The sequence below is a fragment of the Amblyomma maculatum genome, chromosome 2, assembly GCF_055883805.1.
Source record: "Amblyomma maculatum isolate TAMU_Amacu chromosome 2, ASM5588380v1, whole genome shotgun sequence".
NCBI classification, from domain to species: domain Eukaryota; kingdom Metazoa; phylum Arthropoda; class Arachnida; order Ixodida; family Ixodidae; genus Amblyomma; species Amblyomma maculatum.
In genome coordinates, this window is record NC_139345.1 from 91498872 (window position 1) to 91519972 (window position 21101).

At 45.2% G+C, this 21101-nt stretch overlaps 1 protein-coding gene across 1 annotated transcript in view; it reads left to right on the forward strand.

The window, feature by feature from the left end:
• Positions 1-293: 293 nt before the first annotated feature.
• LOC146199262 (uncharacterized) overlaps positions 294-21101 on the forward strand; it is a 60620-nt gene continuing 39812 nt past the window's right edge. Inside the window, exons 1-5 of the mRNA XM_084592085.1 lie at positions 294-335; positions 1283-1439; positions 4191-4408; positions 9316-9602; positions 12059-12281. Coding sequence (XP_084448211.1) covers positions 294-335; positions 1283-1439; positions 4191-4408; positions 9316-9602; positions 12059-12281 — 927 coding nt within the window. The remainder of the gene's footprint in view (positions 336-1282; positions 1440-4190; positions 4409-9315; positions 9603-12058; positions 12282-21101) is intronic.

Below are 21101 nucleotides of genomic sequence, written 5' to 3' on the forward strand. Positions count from 1 at the left end.
TTAATTTGGTCAACGCACATTATTTCTACTTGTTAGTTCAAAGATAGACAAGTTCAGACCTCCCACATTAAGCCGCTGGGCTAGCGTACACTTCATAGAGAAAACGCCTGTGTTGGAGATGGCACCCATCAAACTAAGGAGCAGAACATTTGAGTTCCGTCTTGAAAACTTCAGAGCTTAATTAAGACGAATGCGAAATTCTTCCATGTCGGCGTCCGCAGTCTATTGCAATAAAATCACGAGAAAGCTTGTGTCTGGCAACTGTTGTTTGGTCCATGACAGGAATTGCAGACATGATGGTGGCCATGGCTCCTACCAACTGCGACTTGACAAAGGCATGGTCATGAGGAGGACCGCACAGACAGACACGAAGATAAACAATGGTTTTTGGTAGACCGGACTGTGTACATCTGACAAAATCAATTGAATCAACCTAATGCAAAATAATTAGAAGCTCCATCATGAGCGAAACCTAGCGTCACTCACCGTCCTGTCATAAAACTTCTCTCTCGTGTGCTGTACGATGTCCGTGCGCTTTCCGGAGTCCTTCACTACGGCGTCTCTCATAACCTGAGTCGCTTTGGGACATTACACCCCATAAACTAAACCAAATTAAACCATAAAACTTCCATTCAACAGCAGCCTGACACAATCACTTGACATCAAGTGACGTAATCAGGTTTCTCTTACGTAACTGGAGCACCTCCTTTGTCCCAATTTGCAGGGCTACCAATCTAGGAAGGAAACCAGTTGGCAGTCGAATCTAGTCGAACATTTTAATACCGAATCAGAAAAGCTGCTCCTAAGACATACAGGCATTTTCGGAGGGCTTGTGGTTAACTCGAGGCTTTATATGTATATCGATCGTGGCAATTTGGGCAGCATTCATTGTGGTCCTCCTCATGGGCGTATTTCTGGTAGGTAACATGGGCAGGAGCTTACTGGTCACCCATAATATGAGTCAGTACATTACAAAGTAGCGTAATATTTGATCTACTGTTTGTAGAAGCAATGCTCTTAATCATCGCTCGCATTCATAGTCATGACTCATACTCATTATGCAACGCAGCATGACTCAGCAGTTTACAAAGTACATAATGTAAAGTAACGTAATGTTTCCGCCTTCTCACGTGTAAGCATTATATATTTCCGCGGAAGTTTTTTTTCGCACTTCTGGCTATCAGATTGATGTTCGCAATTATATTTGCAGTGAATCTCACATATTTGCTCTCTGGAAGTAAACTAGAAGCGACAGCAGTCATTCCGAAATTCTATTTTTCAGATCTGGGCCATCGTCTTCATCTGCCTCCCCATAATTTCCTTTTTGATAGCGCTCGCTGGCTGGCTGCCCAAGTCTTCAAGGGGGAGAAGCTGCAGCAAGCTCATCCCTGGAGCCTATAACTACTGCTGGGACCTATTCGGATTGCTCTTCGCTGAAAGTGCGGCAAGTCCTTAGACTTTCTTTCAGTTAATATGGCGAGCAGATATCAGTTGAGGCTGCCGAGTGTCGACTGCAAATCGCCAAAACTCTGGAGAATGCTGCACGGTAATAGACAAGGAAGACAGCTATTTATTTACGCAAAATATCTTACAAGGTACAGAAGGGCATCACGCAAGGGGAACAAAAATGGCATAAGGATGACAGAAACTCATTAGTAAAATGCCACTCGAGAAACAAAGCTAAAAGCAAAGGAAAATATTGTATAAGCGGGAACTTAAAAATCCTGACATATTGACACGGTGCATTCCTCGTCGTCGCTTTGGGCGTTCGCGAGCGCTTGGGCTCCTAAAGACGAAGGAGCCGATGTTTTGGTGTTGAGCCGCTGGCCTGACGTATATAGCTCGCTGCCGCTGTTTGACTTCTGCTCGGGGACTTCTGCTAATACTTGGTCCCGTGACATCTGGTGGAGGTGCTGGGTAGAGTGAGCGCCTGGTTGACCTCTTCCCGAATCATCTTTGCTGTGGCGAATACGAAAACAATTTTTGCAGCTCCTCGCGTACTACTGCCCTAATGGTCTCGCGGAGCACGTCAACGCTACCAGTGTCGACGATAACTGCAGCCATCGGGATGGACGGCCGCTCGTAGTGTTTAGCTCGCATCTCGAGCGTCTTCTCTATGGTAGTGGCCTCGGACACAAATTCCATAATGGTCTTGGGTGGACATCTCACTAGACTAACGAAGATCTGCTCTTTTATTCCGCTCATCAAATAACGATTTTTTTTTCTCCTCGGACATGCTGGAATCAGCCCGACGGAATAACTTCGTCATGTCCTCGAGATAAACAAGGACACTCTCTTTGGGGAGCTTAACTCTTGCCTGCAGGAGCAGCTCGGCGCGTTCCTTTCGGAAAATGGCGGTTACAGCTTTCAGAAACAGGTCTTTGAAAGCACTCCACGTCGTCAGAGTGGATTCGTGGTTTTCAAACCAGGTGCGAGCTGCACCGTCCAAAGAAAAAAAAATACATGTTGCAGCTTTTGGACGTCGGCTCAGCGATTGTACTGAGCTACACGCTCAAATTTCTCCTATCCGTTCCTGGGTTTCGCGTCGGCGTCGCCGTCGGCCTCGTAACCAACTCTGCCCCCTTTTCAGCCCTCCAACTCAGCCCCCCTCTTCCTGCGTGGCGCCGACCGCACGTGCTATCTGATTGCTGCGCGCGTTCCACCGTTCGCCGCTGCTTATACTCCCCCCTCCTCCCCGCTTCGAAGGTGCTCTCCGGTTGCCGAAACGCCAGATCGCTATGAACGGATCACGGTGCGTGCATCCCAAGCCGAAACGTAGAGTCACGTTCTCTTCCCTCGCTAGCGGCGTCAGCGACATCAGTCAGTCGCTGCTATCTGTTCGTCGCGCAACATTCCTATGAGCCTACGCGCTGTCTCCCGCAATCTCCCGATAACTTAACGGCTCTCTTCATTTCTCCGACCACAAAACATCTTTCATGACAGCCAGCAACTGTTAGTGGAGTGTTTCTTGAAGGAATACGTGTGGAAAATTAAAAAAAAAATTGTCTGTAATTGTACATACGTGTCTTGCTCGAAATCGTTGCCTCAATCTATCGAAAAGGTGGAACAGCTGATGAGCTGCGCTCACATTTCACAATAGGAAGTAACGTAAACGTCGGCATTGTTTTTCAAGGTCATAAGAGCTCTCCATTGAATAAGAGTACAGCCTCTGCCGTTAAAACGCAGGAGCCGTTCTGTACAGGTCAGCTTTAACTTGTCAATGTGCACAAAGAGGACGCCCTTCAAGAAGATAATGCACCAGTCTTCCCTCTAGCCTTGTATCGACAACATTTAAAAAAAAAAAAAGATGTCGTATGAAATCGTTCTAGGATAACCGGCTTAATGTGTGAAGTGGTCAGGGGAGCAATGTGACCACCGCTAACACTGCAAATGTTTGAACGATGGAAGTCATCTCCACACAGCGCCCCTGTTGCGAACCAACGCCTGTCTGTAAAGTTACGTCCGTGTGTATCGAATACAGATTTATCGAATAATTGATGTGGAACGACCAGAACAATTGCTTGATAATTTCAAAGAAAAATTAGAAGGACACTTAAGCTTCGTATTAAGAGCAGACGACCATAGTTACCGAACCTGCAAAGAACTGCGCATGTGCAGCGAGATCTTGACATTATTTTAATGGCAGTGGCATTCGGCAATACTTTGCTGAAATGTTCAATAAGAACCGTGAGTCCAAAAAAAAGATAAAAATCAAACTAGAAAAGAAATGTTATATACTGCTTGCACTAACGATAAGCTTGATACTATTGTTGGCTATACATATTGGAATCATGGTTGTGTGAATTCGCCTGACACTTTATCCACCGTAGCGGCGCATAAAATGCCAAAGGAAATACTTTGTGGCCAAATTTCTTGTCTTGATAGGAGGGGAAAGCTCCTGTTTCTAATGGTTCAGCTCCAATTCCCCTTGTCGTCATTTAGAGAGCTGTTGTAGTGCGCTATGGGGAAAGCCCCTGTTCGTAATGGTGCAGCTCCAACTCCCACAAACAATGTTCTGCGCAGAACAGCGTGACACCTCTGCCCTTTTTCAGTGAAGCGACCAGCACTCCGCGGCGTGATCTGGGCAGCACATACGATAATGCGGAAATCATCGCGTGCTCTACAAATACAGCAAACCGGGACAATCCATACTATGCTCTTCGTACTTTGCTATCCACTTCTTTGCGCAGGTACCCCACGACTCTTTCCCCGCTCAACGCAGCAGCTGTTGATGGGTGCATGGCTACTAACTGTTCTCGTGATGGCCAACACATTCGGCAGCCTCCTCAAGTCACAGCAAGCGGTCTTCAACTTTCAACCTGAGGTAGACAATGTGGAGGATCTAGCGGCCAGGTCCGAGCTGACACCCTTCATCCCCGGTGGCACTACCTACGAGATAATTCCTGAGGTATGCCAATGAGGCTATCATAGAAAAAAAGAGTAAACATTTCCACACAACAAGCCGGCGCACGTGGACACAAAATATGTCTTCTTTGATATCAGGTGACTTTCTAGGGCAGCATTACATGGAGGTTCATAGACGCAGCAGTCGAATTTTCCGCGCATCTGGGCAGACATCCAAATCGCACATTCATGGAAGCGGTGAGGGAGGAAGGAAAGAGAGAAAAATATACAAGTAGAGACCTTATTGAAGTTTACTACTCTCATCGTCGGCATGGCATGCATACAGGGTGTCCAGACTATGTTGGAGTAAGGTTGCAAGCAATCTTAAGTATTGCTCAAATTGAGATAAGAGGAACGTCGTTTTTAGTAGTCATGGAAAGAATCGACTGGCCTTCTTCGCTCCTTCTACTTGAATAATTCCTCGAAGTTAAATATTTAACTTTTAAATCTGGCTTTAAAAGCCAAGGCGTCTTTCGCGCTCCTTTTACTTGAATAATTGCTCTAAGTAAGTAACCTTTAAATATGACTTCATTTTAAAACCAAGGCGTGAATACAAAGGTTATCGAGAACTTTCTACGAATATGATTCGACGCTGGTGTTCCCGACGTGATATAGCCTTAGCCTAGCTCTTTTTATTCGTAGAAGTTGGAAGCCAGCGTAGGTAAAAAAAAAAAAAAAAAAAAAAAAAAAGATACCACGTGATAAAGGGACCCGTGCGCCCATATGCGAAGCGATTACCTCCACTTTGAGACTTTGTACAAGGCTGCCTAATTCACCCCTGACACAGGTTCGCTCAGCGCCTTGTTTGAAGACGAAAATGAGGAGGAAGTTTGAGCTTAGCCTTAAGATTAGATGCGATAGTGCCTCCAACACTGCCTTTTCACAGCGCGAAATTTTTAGAAGTTTTGTTAAATTATTTCACATTTAAGTGTGTAAAATAGTTATTATTGTAACATAAATACACAACGTTTCACTGGGTGCTCCTCTAACACACGTTGTAACAACAACCCTTCGTGGCCTATGCATTGTGGGTTCGCCTTACTGCAGATGGTCGGAGTTCGGACTCGAATGGCGGCGGATTTTTTTGTAATGAAACGCTTTTTATTTTCAAATCCCCCATATTAGAGGATCCTCCTCGATAATTTTGGCTTCAGCAAGACGCTCCAGGAATTCGGTGCCTTTATTCGAATCTGGAGTGTTTGAAGGTCTCGCGCGGTTCATGTGATTTTCATGTGAATCAGGATTTTTCCCGACCGCTGCAGGATGCAGTCGAAAGCGATGACAATGGGGAAGCTGGGATTTCAGCAGAATGAGCTCTTTAAGATGTCGCTAAATATGCGTCTACGGCAGATGACTGAGCAGTTTTCCTGCTCGCCTGCTGCAGCCGCTGGCGCCTATCTCAGAGAAAGCGGCAATGAACAGCTCTGTTGTGAGCATCGTAGAAGTTGCGAAACTTGCAACGCGTTACCGAGTCGCGTATGTATTTTCGTACATACAGCGCGTTCTAACTTGGCATTTTCTAAACTTTGCGAGCTTTTATGTACCGCTGAAAAATGGATGCGCTTAGGATACCTCGACGGAAGGGCCTGCGTCGAGTAATTTTTATGGGGCTCGACAGCCTTCCTATTCAGAACTGAGCGTTGAGAGAGAGGGAGAGACCGAGGATAGAGCTTATTGATGTAAAATTACTCGGACGGTTCATCCAGATCTGAGAATGGTATTCAAAAAAATATTAATTATTATTTTCACGAATTGATCAAGTTGGCGGAACGGAGAAACTGCCGATGGGCGCTATAGAATAACGCACCCACCTGATGTCACTTCGGACCATGGACGCTTCGGACGCTCAGCGCACTTTACAACTTCAGTCCATATTCATCTAATATGGGGTACTTTGTGTAAAAAATACGCGCAAAAAGACGTGCGCTGGGAAGAAGCAAATGGCGAGAAGCTGAAGCTGCTGCCGATTGGTTAGCGTCCACGGTAGACCGAAGTTGCACGGTGGACGCTGCGCCGAGTTCGAACGCGCCAGCGTGGTCTTCACATTGATGGAGGCAAAACGTAAACGGCAACGATGTGTTGTGCGTCTTGAGTACAGGTTAATAATGATCCTCAGGTAGCTGAAAATAATATGAAGCCCTCCATTATGCCATCTCTAAATTCGAGATGTCTGTTTGGGACATTTAACCGCGCATGCCGCACTACTCGTCGGCGCCACACACCTGCAAACTCATGTTCTTCATTTTAGACACTGTGCCCTTCCCTAGGAGAACGAGCTATTGAATAATTGTAGCACACGCGCATCATGGGACAAATGAAGCAGAGAAAGTGCAGAGACCTTACGCTTAGTGGAGCAAAATGTGATGCCAATGGATGAGCGTCTCTGAATGTGCCCCAAAAAACGGATGTCGTGATCAGTCCGAAGCATTGGTATGACCTGCCTTGAGCTAACGTTTTCTAAGGATGAGCGTTTGAAAAAAAACCTGTCTTCGCAGACGACGATATAGGCTCTCGACTACTGAGCCGAGTGACCCGGGCACGATCGCCGCTGCTGCCGTTGCTTTGCGATGGAACGGAGGCGTAAGATGCTTATGTCGTATGGAATGTCAATGAACGTTAAAGATAGCGTGGTTGGTTGGTTTACAGAAAGGAAATTCGGAGTGGATGGAGTATCTGGCACTCTTGGGTGGACTCCTAAACTGCGCCGTACGAAAAAGAAGGAGGAAGGTCGGAGTGAAATAATAGAGAGGTACTGTAGTAGAGCATTCCGAATAATTTTCCTCACCTGGGGAATTGACATTGCACTGCATACGGACGCCTTTGCGTTTCACCTCCACTGAAAAAATGCCCAGGCGGGTTTAAAAGAGTCCCGGTCAATCAAAATTATCCTCCACTACGGCGTTTTTCATAGCCGGTGTAGCTTTCGGGTGTTAAATAGCATAAAAACCTAAAATCGAGTGATGCAAATGCTCTCTTCTCTTTCGCTGAGGCATGGTGTCAGGGTTTAAAAAAAAAAGAGCCCGAACTGAGGTGGCAGTGGTGGTGGTGGTGAAAACATTTAATATATATACAGAGATGCAGTGTAGTGACAGTCACTAAGTGGGATACCTAGACAGGCACTCAACTGGCGTTTGCCACAGCCTGGGCGCACTGCGTTAAAGCCTTTTGGGCGTGGAGGGTACAGCAGCCGGGCATGGTTGCCTCCCAGTTCTCTCAGTTGAGGTTGGGGAGAGCGTGTAGGGATGGGATCTTCTGGCAGGCCCATATCATGTGGTAGGTGTCTAACACCTCCCCACAGTGCGAGCATCGCCCGTCAAAATGGGGATCAGAAGGTTTAGAAGTTGCCGGGTAAAACATCGCTTTTCGTTAGCGGCGAAATGCAAGGCGCCCGTGTGCTGTGGGATGTCAGTGCACTTTACAGAACCCCAGGTGGTCGAAATTTCCAAAGTCCTCCATTACTGTGCCTCGCATAGGCTGATTCCCTTTGTGAGTTAAACACCCTAAACCAAACCAAACATCTGTGTTGCCCTCTCCTTCTATGAAAATTCCTCCTGCATCTGTGGCCGAGGAGATCGGACGGATGCACCGACACTGTGCCCGCCACTTTGGCGAGCCTGGACCATGACGGATTTTAGCCCACATGCTTAATCAGCTGACTGCCACCAGCCCCGTCCATTACCACTGAAGCTGTGCTTTGTACCACAACTGGCGTCACTAACACCACATTCATTCGTCCAGTTCATGCACTAGAGAGACTCCTACGTATAGGTACGAGCTCTCTTCAGTTAAAATTATTGATTAAAGAAAAAAAAAAGATTACCTTGCATTTCGAATTCCTCTTATCGTGATTCGACTCCGCCCAAATAGTTGGCAAACTGATCACGAATAATATAAAGTAAGAAAAACAGCGCTGAAATCAAGAAAGCTACTCAGCGCCATGATGCCTTGTCACGTCGTTGCTTTTTATAAGTTTTCCTAACTTGGCATCATGCACCAACTAGCCTACCAGAATGCTCTCACAGAGTTTTCGCTGGAGTATGCCAAAAGAGTGCTGACTGCTTCAATTAGGCCCTAGGCTGAAATATCAGACCAACGTGTACAACTGTGAAAAGCCGAATGCTGTTGGAAGGAAGATCATGTGTTAACAAGCGGTTAAGAGGCGGCCATCGTGCTAAATTTATTTATTTATTTATATGTACTCACACTATTTGAGCTCTTGCTACTCATACAAGCCATGCAGTTCTCACTTCCCCATATCTAGATGCTTTTTAATCCTTTTACGGACTGTGCGGCTCAATTGTCCATGACAGCACATTTATTACAGTGCCTATAAGTCATCATGTTACATTCACGCTTTATATGCACCGGGTGCGACCTGTAAATAAGGGACGACCAATTATGCTGCCTTTTCATTCACTTATGCCATGATCATTTAGAGCAGCCTCGTACATTATCAGAGTTCATGGAGTAGAACCGTTTCCTAGCCTTCATCGCCACAGCAATCTTCTAGGTCTTGAGTGCCACGTTATTGCCCGCTGTAGGTTCCATTGGTTGCAACCATTATTAAAGTAGTAGTTATTAAGTTAACCTAACAAGGCACACAAATCCTGCGAAGAGAAGCTGAGCGATGCCTTATTCATATCAATAAGTACTATTGCCTTTTTAAGAGGCCTAGCTCAAAGACATCAGGCGAAGCATTCCAGCGCTTTAGCCTGTGTCATATATTATAGGAAAGCCATACACGTGACGAATACTTAGGCCATAAATGAGGATATTTTGTGAGTTTTCAGACTGATACTGGGAGCTGCCAGCAATGGCTGCTTCGAATTGCACTGTTGTAATTTGCTCCAAATTATATCTTCCTTTCGAATCCTCACTGGGCGACTACTGTTTTTATACATAATCATGCAGAAAATCCCTTCGAAGGCGGTGAAGGTGGTATGGGACCGAGCCCGGAGTCGACGATCCATGCCCGTGCTTTCCAAAATCTTCTCAGACGCCACGCTGTCCTCTGTTGCCGGAGGACAGGCAGTGATTATTTCAGAGAAGGGCTCCCTTCTCTACTGGATGGCCAGCTTCTGTGAGCGCCGCAGCGTTCGCAACTTCGTCGTGGGCAGGCGGCCAATAGAACAAAGCTCTGCGAGCCACATGTATTCCAAGCACCTAGATCCTGGCTTTTACAGGCGACTCATCTCGCAGTACGTATACCTACTCGAATTCTGGTAGAAGGGCAACAGCAAAGCGCTCATCATCATCATCATCATCATCATCATCATCATCATCATCATCATCATCATCATCATCATCATCATCATCATCTTCATCATCATCATCATCATATGCAGCAGCAGTCTGACTACAGCAAATGTAAGGCGATGAGCGCTCCCGCATTTTTCCAATCAACTTGGTCCTTTACCGACTCTGTCCACCGGATCATCGCAAACTTCCTAATCTTATCCACCCTCGTAACTTTGTGACACCTCCTGCTACCCTTGCTTTCTTTAGGAATCCAGTAACGTACTCTATGTCAACGATCGGTGTCTTCATTTTAAATTCGATGCTCACGCCCACTTCATGTTTTCACTAGATCGAATTAACCCGCGTTTGTTCTTTGGCTCACTCAGCTCGCTTTCTGCGCAATGCAATTACGATTTTATTTTCGATTGCTCGCAGCATTCTCTTCAGTATTTGTTGAACCCTTTTCTTCAGCCTCCACGTTTCTGCCCCATATATTAGTACCAGCGGGATAAGGCTGCTTTGTTCTCGCCTTTTGAGGGGCGTTGGAAAATTGTTACTTTCGTAGCTTATAGCTACGAAAGAAAGCTTGTACGACATTACGGCTGGCATTACAGAGTATTTATAAGCCACTCTTCAAGCTCTTCTCATTATTGCGCTATTTATAAAAACCACTGTTTACGCCGAACTACTTTAGTACACTTTCCGATGTGTCCGTTCTTCAGCTGCGTTTCGATGAGCGTCGATTTGGCTGTCCTTCATGTCACAACACACGCCGCGATATCCATTTCTGTCTTTTCTTCATGTTTGGAGCAGAAAACCGCACAAACCACATTTTTCAACTAAATCATTGCCTTGTATCCGGTCGTCCATCAAATGCCGTAAAGGACATAATAATATTCAGATATGTGGCGCAAAAAACACAAACACAAGAGAAGATACACAACACACGCGCACACTACCAACTGTAATTAGAATTTAAAAACACTTCCTCTTCACCACGCCTCCTCTTCTACACTCAGGCACATTTCATCTTCCTCTTCTTCTCATCTTCCTCTTCTTTGCCAACGGGATAATGGCACTCTCTTCCTCGCAGACTTTAACATCATCCAAACATGGTATTGACCAATCTAATCTTCCTCTTCTTCTCTTCTTCCTCTTCTTTATCAGGGGGATAGTGGCACTTTCTTCCTCGCAGACCATATACCTCTTCCAAACATGACAGTCACACATTCTCACTATCTTGTTACCCCACACCTCTGCTTTGCCCAGTAACTCATACCACGCTGGACAAGCAAATATCACCACATAGTCACATAGTCATACACTAAACACCACCGCCACACATATACAGTAGGACATGTCCATCCACACCACATATCTTTTGTCCAAGAATAACAACTTAAGGCCAAGAATAACAGCTTGAGGCCCCATAATAATCTCGATCTTTGCATTACTCAGGAGGTTTGCTCAATAAAATTAAATTCTTTTCAACGTAAACTCAACGAAGCTTCACTAATGCATCTCTCTTCTTTCTTCTGTATCCAATACGACTCTAAAATTTCGCGTGCCATCTTATCCCGACTCTTGCCTAAAATGTTTAGCCTGCTAAAGAACGGCTCACACTTGCACTTTAGGCAGTGCAAGACTAAATTTGACCCTTTGCCATTTTCTATGGTCTTCTCGTGTTCCCTCATTCTATCATTAACACTTCTTCCTGTTTGCCCAATATATACTTTACCGAACGTCAGAGGACCCTCATAAATCACTCCCACCCGACATCCAATAAAACTCTTAACATGCTTCTTATCGCATTGGCTTTTCTTTCCCCCCCCCCCTATTAATGCACATAACCCACCCAGTTTTTTGGGGGCAGAAAACACAACTGGCACCTCAAACCTACCAGCCACCTTTTTCAGGCAGTGTGCAACTCTTTGTATATAAGGAATCACTTGTGGTCGTTTATTTCTCAACTTATCTGGCGATCTTCTTTTCCCTTTCATTTTCTGAAGCAAAGACTCTGCCACCCCACATATAATCATAACCGGGAAACCACCCACCTGAAGCCTTTGTAATTGATTATTGAAGCTTTCCTCTGCCATATGTACACATGATTTTAACAAGGCCGACTCCAAACAAAGGGAAGCTATCCCTCTTTTCATAGTCTTTGAATGGGCTGATTCATATGGAAGTAGCTCTTTTTTAGCCCTGGGAAAATATTTCCAACATACTTCCCCATTACAAATTTTCATATTTAAATCAAGAAACTGCAATTTGTTATATACCACACATGGGCGACTAGTTTCGTTAAAGGTTTAGTCGTGTTTTCCCTCCAGACGTGCAGCTCGGTGCACATCAACAACGCTTTCTCCGCGGGACAATCAAACACACGTTCAGAATAACTCGTTTATTCGCGCAGGTTCCACCGCCTCCTGGAATCTGGCCTAATGACCAAGTGGATGGAGGAAAGCAAGGGCAACTGGCAGCGCTGCATTCAGACCGGCGATATAGCTGTGAGAAACCTGAGCCTCAGTGACGTCACACCCTTCTTTTTGCTATGGGGTGCCATGTGTGGAATGGCCTGCTGTGCATTAATCTGCGAGCTGCTATGTGGGAGGATGGCCGACCACCGCAGCAGCCTGGTGCGTCCCCAGAGCCGTGCTGCTCCTCTGAGATGGCACAGTGGAGCGCGACGCCTGGATAATCGCATTATAGCCAAATAGGGCGCTGGAACGCAACGGCTACTGGTAGTTCTAGACGTAGGACGTAGTTACGAAGTATTCCGAACATATAACTTGAGATATACACACGCAGGACCAGTGTGCGGGCCCATAATTTAGCAGCACCAGCAAAATTGCCTTTATGCTTGTATTAGCGCGTGCTTTGTACCAGAAAAATGAAAAATAAACAAATAGTGTGTTACAAATAGCTGATCTGTCGGCCAGCTATCAGTGTTGTGCCATACATGCGTTTTATATATTGAGGTAATGCATACCGAGGCGAAATATGAGCTTTCTTGCGGGGCGCCGTAATGGAGTCCTCCGGAATTATTATGACCGCTTGTTATATCATATTTTACGCTGACATTGCTCAGTAGATGGGCGCGTCTCTATTTTTTGTCTCCCTGAATATACAGGTGCCGCTTTCAGAACCATCTAAGTCGTTCTCTGATAATATGGTCACTAATGGCCTCAACAAAATGAGAAAAACCTTCATAAGAGTTTGTTAGCACCTATACTCACGTTAAAGAACCCCAGGTGGTCGAAATTTCCGGAGCCCTCCACTACGACATTTCTTATAGGCCAAGTCGCTTTGGGACGTTAAACCCCACAAACCAAACCAAACCTATACTCACGAGCATGATTTTTTATTTGAAAACGAAAGCTGGACTACGTAATGAGCGTTCTGTTGGTCGCCTTTGCTTAAAAAAAAAACTCAAGCTTTGTTTGCAGAGCCTCGCTATAGCCATGATTGCAGCAAAGGAAGAATTTAGTGTGGTCAATTAGAAAGAGAAGTGAAACAAAAAAATCTTGCCCCGCCCACACCGTCTAAAGGACTACGGGCTGCTGCTTGCTTCACATCGACGATATCTTAGCCGGTTGTGCTTGAAGCGTCGGAATCACCTTAATCTGATTAAAAAGCGGCCGCAGTAGCTTCCTCGCCAAGGTGTTCTTCAATCTTATCTGCTTCGTCAAGACCAAAAAGCTGTTCAGTGACTGAATCATGGTATGCCGCTCTTGCTAATTTAAAACAAGTTCGTAGCCTTGATAAGGAGGATCGTCGTCGGATACGAAATTATCAAACGACAAAAATTGAAACGGGACGACAACAAGTAGTAATTGTAATCGTATTTAATTGTACCAAATAATATTCTACACAAAACTAAAGCATATGCGGCGCATCAGTGTCGCACTCCTCTACTTATAGTTGTATAAACACATTGTAGTGTAGTACTGGGCGCCACCACATACCGTGACGCGCCCACTCGGCAGTGCCCGCGAGATCCAGGAAATTGGACAATGCGCGTTGAACGTATGCTGCATGGTGCTTTCCTATGAAGGTAGGTCGCACGCTAGCACTACTCTCATTTAATTGTTTTATATAAACTTCGGTCTTGACCTGTTGAAGTGTTTTTTGAGGATTAGAACTGCTAATTAGGAAAAAAAAAAGCGCGTCACATAGCTATCTGTTGAAACGTTGTCCGGTGACTTTTACCTACTGCTATGACGTCGCGCTCTGGCCAGCGGCGGTATTGCTGCTGTCAAATAAAGAGATCCTGTCACACAATAATTCAGAGGTAAGCGGTCCTAAGTCCCAGGAATTACATTTCTCCGCGAGAGGAACGGAGCTATCATGCGCCTGACGGATGCGGAGCGCTTCGGACGATTTCGGCGGAAGTGGTCCCGTGAATGCAGCCACTGAGAGTAGGTAATTGTGGCAGTGCGGATGAAGCGGAGAAGTATCTTAAAGACCTGTGCAGAGGTAAGTTCCCCGCCTCTAATTCCTACGCACTGACTGAGATCATTGCCACTCAGGCTTCAGTTAGGTGTTTGTTTCCCCGCGTAAAGTGGTTTTGTTGGCCGTTTTGTCAGCAGATAATAACATGCTTATATCCTTTCTGGGTCATTTGAATTTACTCCTGTAGCGTCCGGAGGCGACTCATCATGCATACCGGTGCGCTGAGCGGCAGAATCGTTTGGCTAGTTTCAATGAGACTTCCGTTGTCGGGCATCAGTGCCTTCATAGGAAGAAATTTTAGATCTGCTCGTTTTTGATCAAGCCATCACTGCTCTGGGAAGGCAGTGTTCCGCGATGAAGCCAGCATAATGTTTATCCCACTAGAAATCGGTCCCCCACAGCGGTAAACGCAAAAACGTAGAACTTTAGCTCCAGTCCTTCGGCTGCTAATGTCTCCGAAATCACTGTTTTACACGCTGAAGCGCATGCTGCACACATGAGAATGACTACACGCTTCTTTGTCCATTCACAACTTGATTAGCGAAGCATCTCTCAGTTTTGCTTTAGGTAAAAATGCAAGCCTGCACGGGTACGTGTTTCGTCGCGTACAAAGCAGTAACAGACTATGCCAACAGTTTAAATAAACTGCCGAAACCACGGCGGCAATGCAAAATAAAGGTTTATACAATGATAGCGCTCGTTAACAAGCCAACATAAAGCGGTAAATCTGAATTTCAGCTTTTACAACTCACAAATTCATGATGCACCACGCAGCAGAGTAGGCGACGAAACACAGGAGAGGCACACAATACACACATACACATAAACAAGGACAAGGACATACATTCATGTGTATGTGTGCATTTTGTGGATCTCCTGTGTTTCTTCGCCTACTCCGCTGCATGGTGCATCATGTCGTCTGACCAACTAGCTCGACGTTCAACGGTACTATCACAAATTCACTTGAGGCTCCTACAGCAGCAGTAAGAGGAGCCACGTGATCCCGCTTGCTCCTCCAAGTTGACGCAAGTGCCTTTCGCTCCAGTGGTGGAGCTCGCGCGAAATGCCTATAGCAACTAGTCTAGCGCATGATCTCTCTTAGACCATATATGTTATGCTGATTACAAACGAAGGTAACCGAACTCTTTGGAGTTCCAAACGTAATATCTAACTGGCGCTTTTCCTTCTGCAAACCTGTCCAGTAAAATAGCCCAGTCCGTCCTAAAATCTAATATTTAAGCCCTATCTGGGATCTTCAAATAACTATCCTTGCGAGAGTCGTTGAGTCCGTGCAAGACGAGCTGCAGTAGTTGTAAATTCTTGTTACTCATATTACACAGCTTTAGAGTAAAATGCTCACCTCCCCGGCCTCGAACCCAGTCGGAAGATAACCACACTTAGGCGTTTCCACAAGTTCCACCCTCCACATCTGAGTCAGTCTGCTTTGAACCCTGTACAACACCTTTAGATTCGCATCGGTCAACCAAAAGCTGTGCATCAACCTCGAGAGTCCACTTTTGCGGATCCTTAAATATTCTACTCCCAGATCACAGAGAGTGGAACAACTTGCTTGGACGAAGCCGTTAACTATCATGAACCTTTTTACTTCAAGTCATTCGCTACCGAAATTGTTGCGAACCGTCGTGCATGTCTGTGTTCGATAAGATTTGTTTTTAATATTTAGCAAATGTCGCCGAATATTACTTCCTAAATATCTGCCAAGGCGGTTGATTTGAACAGTCTACATACATCTGTGAGCCTGAACTTAAATGTCTGCCTTCACGAAAATATGCTTTGCGCACCGCGTGCTATATAAAGGAAACCATACCAGTGTTCTAAAATGGTAAACCATCCCAATCAACGCTATGAAATCCTCACCCATAAACGAGGACAGAATGTTTCTTTCCTTCCCCTTCTTCCCTTTCTTCCTATGCTCACAATTTGTCTAAGGTTCTTCTAGTATTGATATTTTCATAACAGTAACCGTTACGACTTGCCTGCGCGTATCCAACCAGACAGAGACTTCAAGACGGGCCACGAGGTGCATTTTGTTTTTCTGTCGCGCAAATGTGCCTTTCGGCATTAAATATCTAAAAATAAAGATGCAGGCCGATGGTGGAACCCTTGTGTTCAGTAGGCTTAACTGTTAAAGGGAACGTAAGACCACGTGGCTACCGCGCTTTGCATAACATTTCTGAGAGAGCCGGCAACAAATGATTGCAAAAAGTACCGTCTTTGCCAAAAGTAACCAGGCTACATGGTTTTCTTTTCGCTTATTTTGTAAAGCCAGCATTGATTCCCAGATGATCACAAATTGTTAAGAAGTGAGAACAGGACCTCGTCTTTATTTTGCACAGGTATACAGCTACAGAAGTGGTACCACTTCTCTGCTATCCAACCGAGAAGCGGAACATGCAGCCATGGTTACTTTTGGCAAAGACGGTACATGCACAGAAAGCCCGGCCGGCTGCTCTTCGTGAGCATGCACATAGTGCCGCCCATTCTCGCCACTTGTCGGGCAGCGCTTTGCATACAGTTTAGACCACGTGATCAAGCGTTTCCTTTTACGGTGGACCGTACTGTATGTACTCCCGTATGGTGATAACCGCTGCTTCGAAAGTGTGGCTTGTGCGTCGCCCAAAGGCCGGGGCCAGTAGTTAAGAAAGGATCAAGCGCCGCCTCTGTAGCGGGAGTGGGACAGAAAAGGCAGGTCCAGGGGGATTTGACTGCAGGTGTCAACGCAGCATCCAAACGGATTTTCCTCAACTCTACCTCCTCAGGCGAGTTAGACCGCCTGGAAGGTTGGACCCACACGGTGAAACTCAACCACGCGTGGAGCGGCGGAGAAATTCTTCCGGAGGCAGTATAGCGCCCCTGGAGACAGCTTCAGCATAGGCAGAGCGTGAATAACCCTCTGTTGTATGGACGCGTCATCAATTTCTCTCAGAAGGTGCATAGCGTGGTGCGCCCACACCACGCACTGGGCACGGAAATGATTGCTTTATATAGAAGATATCGTTAATGATGTCTAGAGTACTAGCTATGCGCAAATGCGTTGTTCTGTTGTGCGTTCCTACGCAGACGTTTTAATATACACCATTAATATACACCTCGACGATGACTTCTTTACTAATATATAACTGACGAGAACGTTTTTACAGGCTGGTTGGTGCATTGCTGAAATCGCTTTACAGCGCAGGCAGATCAACACGAGAAAAGACCAAGTGACAGGACAGAGCGCTACTAATAACTGAGGAATTTTATTGACAGATCAGTCACTTATATACAGCAGCTGCTCGTATCAACAAAAAAAAAAAAGAAAAACAAAAAACATAATGGCAGGAAAAACGCAGGAAAAAATCAAAACAACTGGCATCCCGTCATCGCACTAAGTGAAGGCTTACAACTAGCTCTCTTACAGCTCGAGCCACTTCAATTCTTTTTCTGATAGCAAAATTGAGGGGTTGCTGACACACGAGCTACCAGACTTAACTATTTCATCAGCTTCGATAATTTCTCTTCCTAGCTGCGTCGTGCACCTGCGCAGCCCCATTGTATATGAATAAATTATCTAGCCTAGGAGCACAATTACGGTATTTCCTAATGGGATCAATCATTTTACTGCCCGAATTATTTCTAACATCATTTGTACGCTCCCTTAACCTCCCGTAAAGGCGCTTCCCAGTTTCAGAAACATACCGCTTACCACGTACAGGTGCAGTACGCAGTACATGGCATTTTTAGAGCATACTACGAAGAGCTTTTGGTGGCGTTTTAGACAGGGTACGTGCAAAATGATCCGCTATCACCATTCCGTGAATTCTGGAGAGGTTTTCAGGCTCAGCAAAGACGTACCTTGCTCACGTCTTTCCTGCACCTGAAGAGAACAGGGGTTTGGACATGGTACATGTACCTTATTCAAAACGCCATCAAAAGCGCTTGGTAGGATGTTCGAAGAACGTGATATACTCCATATCGCTGACCTGTGGTAAGCGGTATATTGGTAAAACTGTTGGGTGCCTTAACGAAAAGTTAAGGGAGCACGCAAGTGGTGATGGAAATACTTCGTGCAGTACAATGACTGAACACACGAAGAAAGGCCGTAATTGTGCTCCTAGGCTAGATAATACATATATTATGTTGAGGCATGAAAAGGAAAGAAAAATAAAGAGCCTCTGCCCGTGCCACTTAGTATAACGGGCTGGCTAGATAATACAGTGGTGCTGTGCAGGTGCATGACGCAGCTAGGAAGAGAGATTGTCGAAGCCGATAAAATCGCAAGTCCGGTAGCTCGTGTGTCAGCAACCCAGAAATTTCTCAATCATAAAAAGAACTGAAGTACCTGCCGCTGTAAGAGGACTATATATAAAATTTCATTTCGTGCGATAATGAGATGTCAGTTGTTTTGATTTCTTCCTGCGTTTTTCTAGTCATTCCGTTTTTTGGTTGATATGAGCAGCTGCTGTAATAAGCGACTGATCGGTCAATAAAACGCTTAGTTGTCAGTAGTGCTCTGTCCTTTCACTTCGTTTTTTCTGCGTTTGTCTGTCTGCGCTGTAAACCAATTTCAATTTCTTTACAGAGCGTAATGTGTTAGGCGAGCTCAAACCCAAATGGTGTTGAAAGTCTGATAGACGGCTGACACGTGCTGAGTCTCAAATGACGTCTAAATAAATGAAGCAGCACACGAGCACACGGTTGGTCTTAGGAGGCCACTGGTTAGATGATCAAAACTGGTTGCGTGCTTACAAAGCCCACGGTTGGCCGCGAAGTCTTGGTTACTACGCAGGGTATTCTACGTTCTGAAGAGCGAGCCAGTCACCAACTGTTATCACAGTACAATCAAGAACTGAATTTAAGAAAAGCAGTCAACCCGGGTTGCTGATTTTAGTTTTTGGGAGGGTGGGTTAATAATCAACATTAAAGGGCCTTTGGATGCGAGTCAGACATGCTTTCCACGCAGGCACGTTAGCTGGGCTTCGTTAAAGCGAAGCTTTGTATCTATGTCGAGTAGCCACCGAAGACGGTCAACTGGACAAAATGGTACCTTTGAACTTTTATGCTAAGAAGAATGAGGGAGACATTCGAGGCGCCACTTAAGGGAGTGGTAAGTAGGCGATTATAGACTACATGCATGTGAATGAGGAACCTCAAGGAGAACCATGGAGCCGCAAACGACAGTCTTTAACACTATCACGCAATAACAAAAAAAATATGGAGCTTAATTATCTGCCATAATATTGCTGGGCGCGCATGGTCTTGAAAAAGGAATTCTGTATCTGAAGTAAGTGCCGAGATATTAAAAAATGCTGTATTTGACTTGACCCTAATAAAGAACAAACAGTGCTTGTTTGTTCCGCGATGCAATCTGCAAATGTGACTGATGACCACAAGGTAGAAATGGTAAATAGCTATTGCGGCAAACGGAAATGCCCATGAGTGTGACAAGAAAACACTGTGTTATTGTTTATTGTATTCAGTGCATATACGCAAAGAGAGGTACCAAGAAACATATTATCAATGAGGATGTAGGTTGGTTTGCTTGGTCGACATAAAAATGGTATGCTTTCCTTTGCTTTGATAGCCAACTTGCTCTGATCCTGCGACAGCAGCATAGCTTCCTAAATGGCGTCGACAGGTGCTGATAAATGGCATTTGGAGAGAAGGTACCAATTAGGATATAACACGGAGAGTCCAACTCAGCTGTCTGACTACTTGCACAGTTAAAAATTGTAAAATGAGCAAGAATATATGTTTACCAGGAATGGATTACGAAGTCAGAAGCAAGTGAGACCATCGACGCACCGGTCTGTCACAATATTAGCAAATTGTGTGCCTAATGAAGGCCAAAAAATTAAGAAAAAAAAAACGTAGATATGTAGAATGTCAATGTGAGTGCCATTTGGGCAAATTGCACTGATTTATTAGGAACTCAAGTGACTTCACACCATGAACGTTCTCAGGAAAGGTTAAACTCAAACTCACTTTATCGATACAAAGCCAAGAGGGGAATGACATCAGCGTTAATTGCCTTACCATTGTTGCCTTCCGTAATTTATCTTCAGAAGGAAGGGCTTGTGCCTCTCGCTAGTCTCCGCAAAAATTTAGGCGAAAGCAAACAATTTGCTCGAATACTTCATGAGCTGTCTTGCAAACTAGATTTTGGCGCTGACCATGTGGTCGAGAAAGAAGCGGTTCAGGTTGATTTTCTAAGCAATCGCAGGGCACATTAAGAGGAGCAGCTGTCTTCGTATTACCTGCATCACTTCAATACACGCCACACAGTTGGGGTAGCTCTTGGAGCTTAACATGATAGCCCCACAATGGTACATCTGAAAGACAAAATATATGGGGGCGTGTATATATGCGAGAAATGGGCTCTGTCTTTTCTTCATGATACAGCTCTTATAAAGAGATGCAAGGGTTTTCGTACCCCGCTGTGCAAGAAGCATTACTTCTGATGCTCAGCATAAAACTGCAACAATTTCTAGAAATCCTTCTTATTGCTATTGAAACAAACCAGAACAAGGCGCTGAGATCATTCTGCACAAAACTTCTGGTCAATAGTTGCAGCCCAAAGAGTAAGAAAAAAAAAAAGAGGAAACTATGACATGTCAAATAAACATTAGCAAAAAGGCTGGATCTATAAAAGTAACAATGAATGGAAACTGGATTAGTCTGCAGACCATTGAATCGTTGACGTAGAGTAGTGAAAGGACTTGCGCATTGCTCTACCTGCAAGCGCGTAGATTCCAGGTTCGCATACGAGTTATGTGCTTGGCGTACTCCCTTACTTTAATAAGCCGATATCAGCGTAAAAGCTACGGGCAATTTTTAAAAACGTCTTTATATGTGCTTCGAGACCACAGGGAGCATATACAGAAATTTCGAAATCGGACTGAAAGGTCCCCAGGCGGCGGTACTAGAAAGCGCGAGCAAGCAAGTTTGCGTTATTTCCGTGAGGTGGCCTGACAAGCGCGCACGGTAAGGCTCCCGCGCATGGA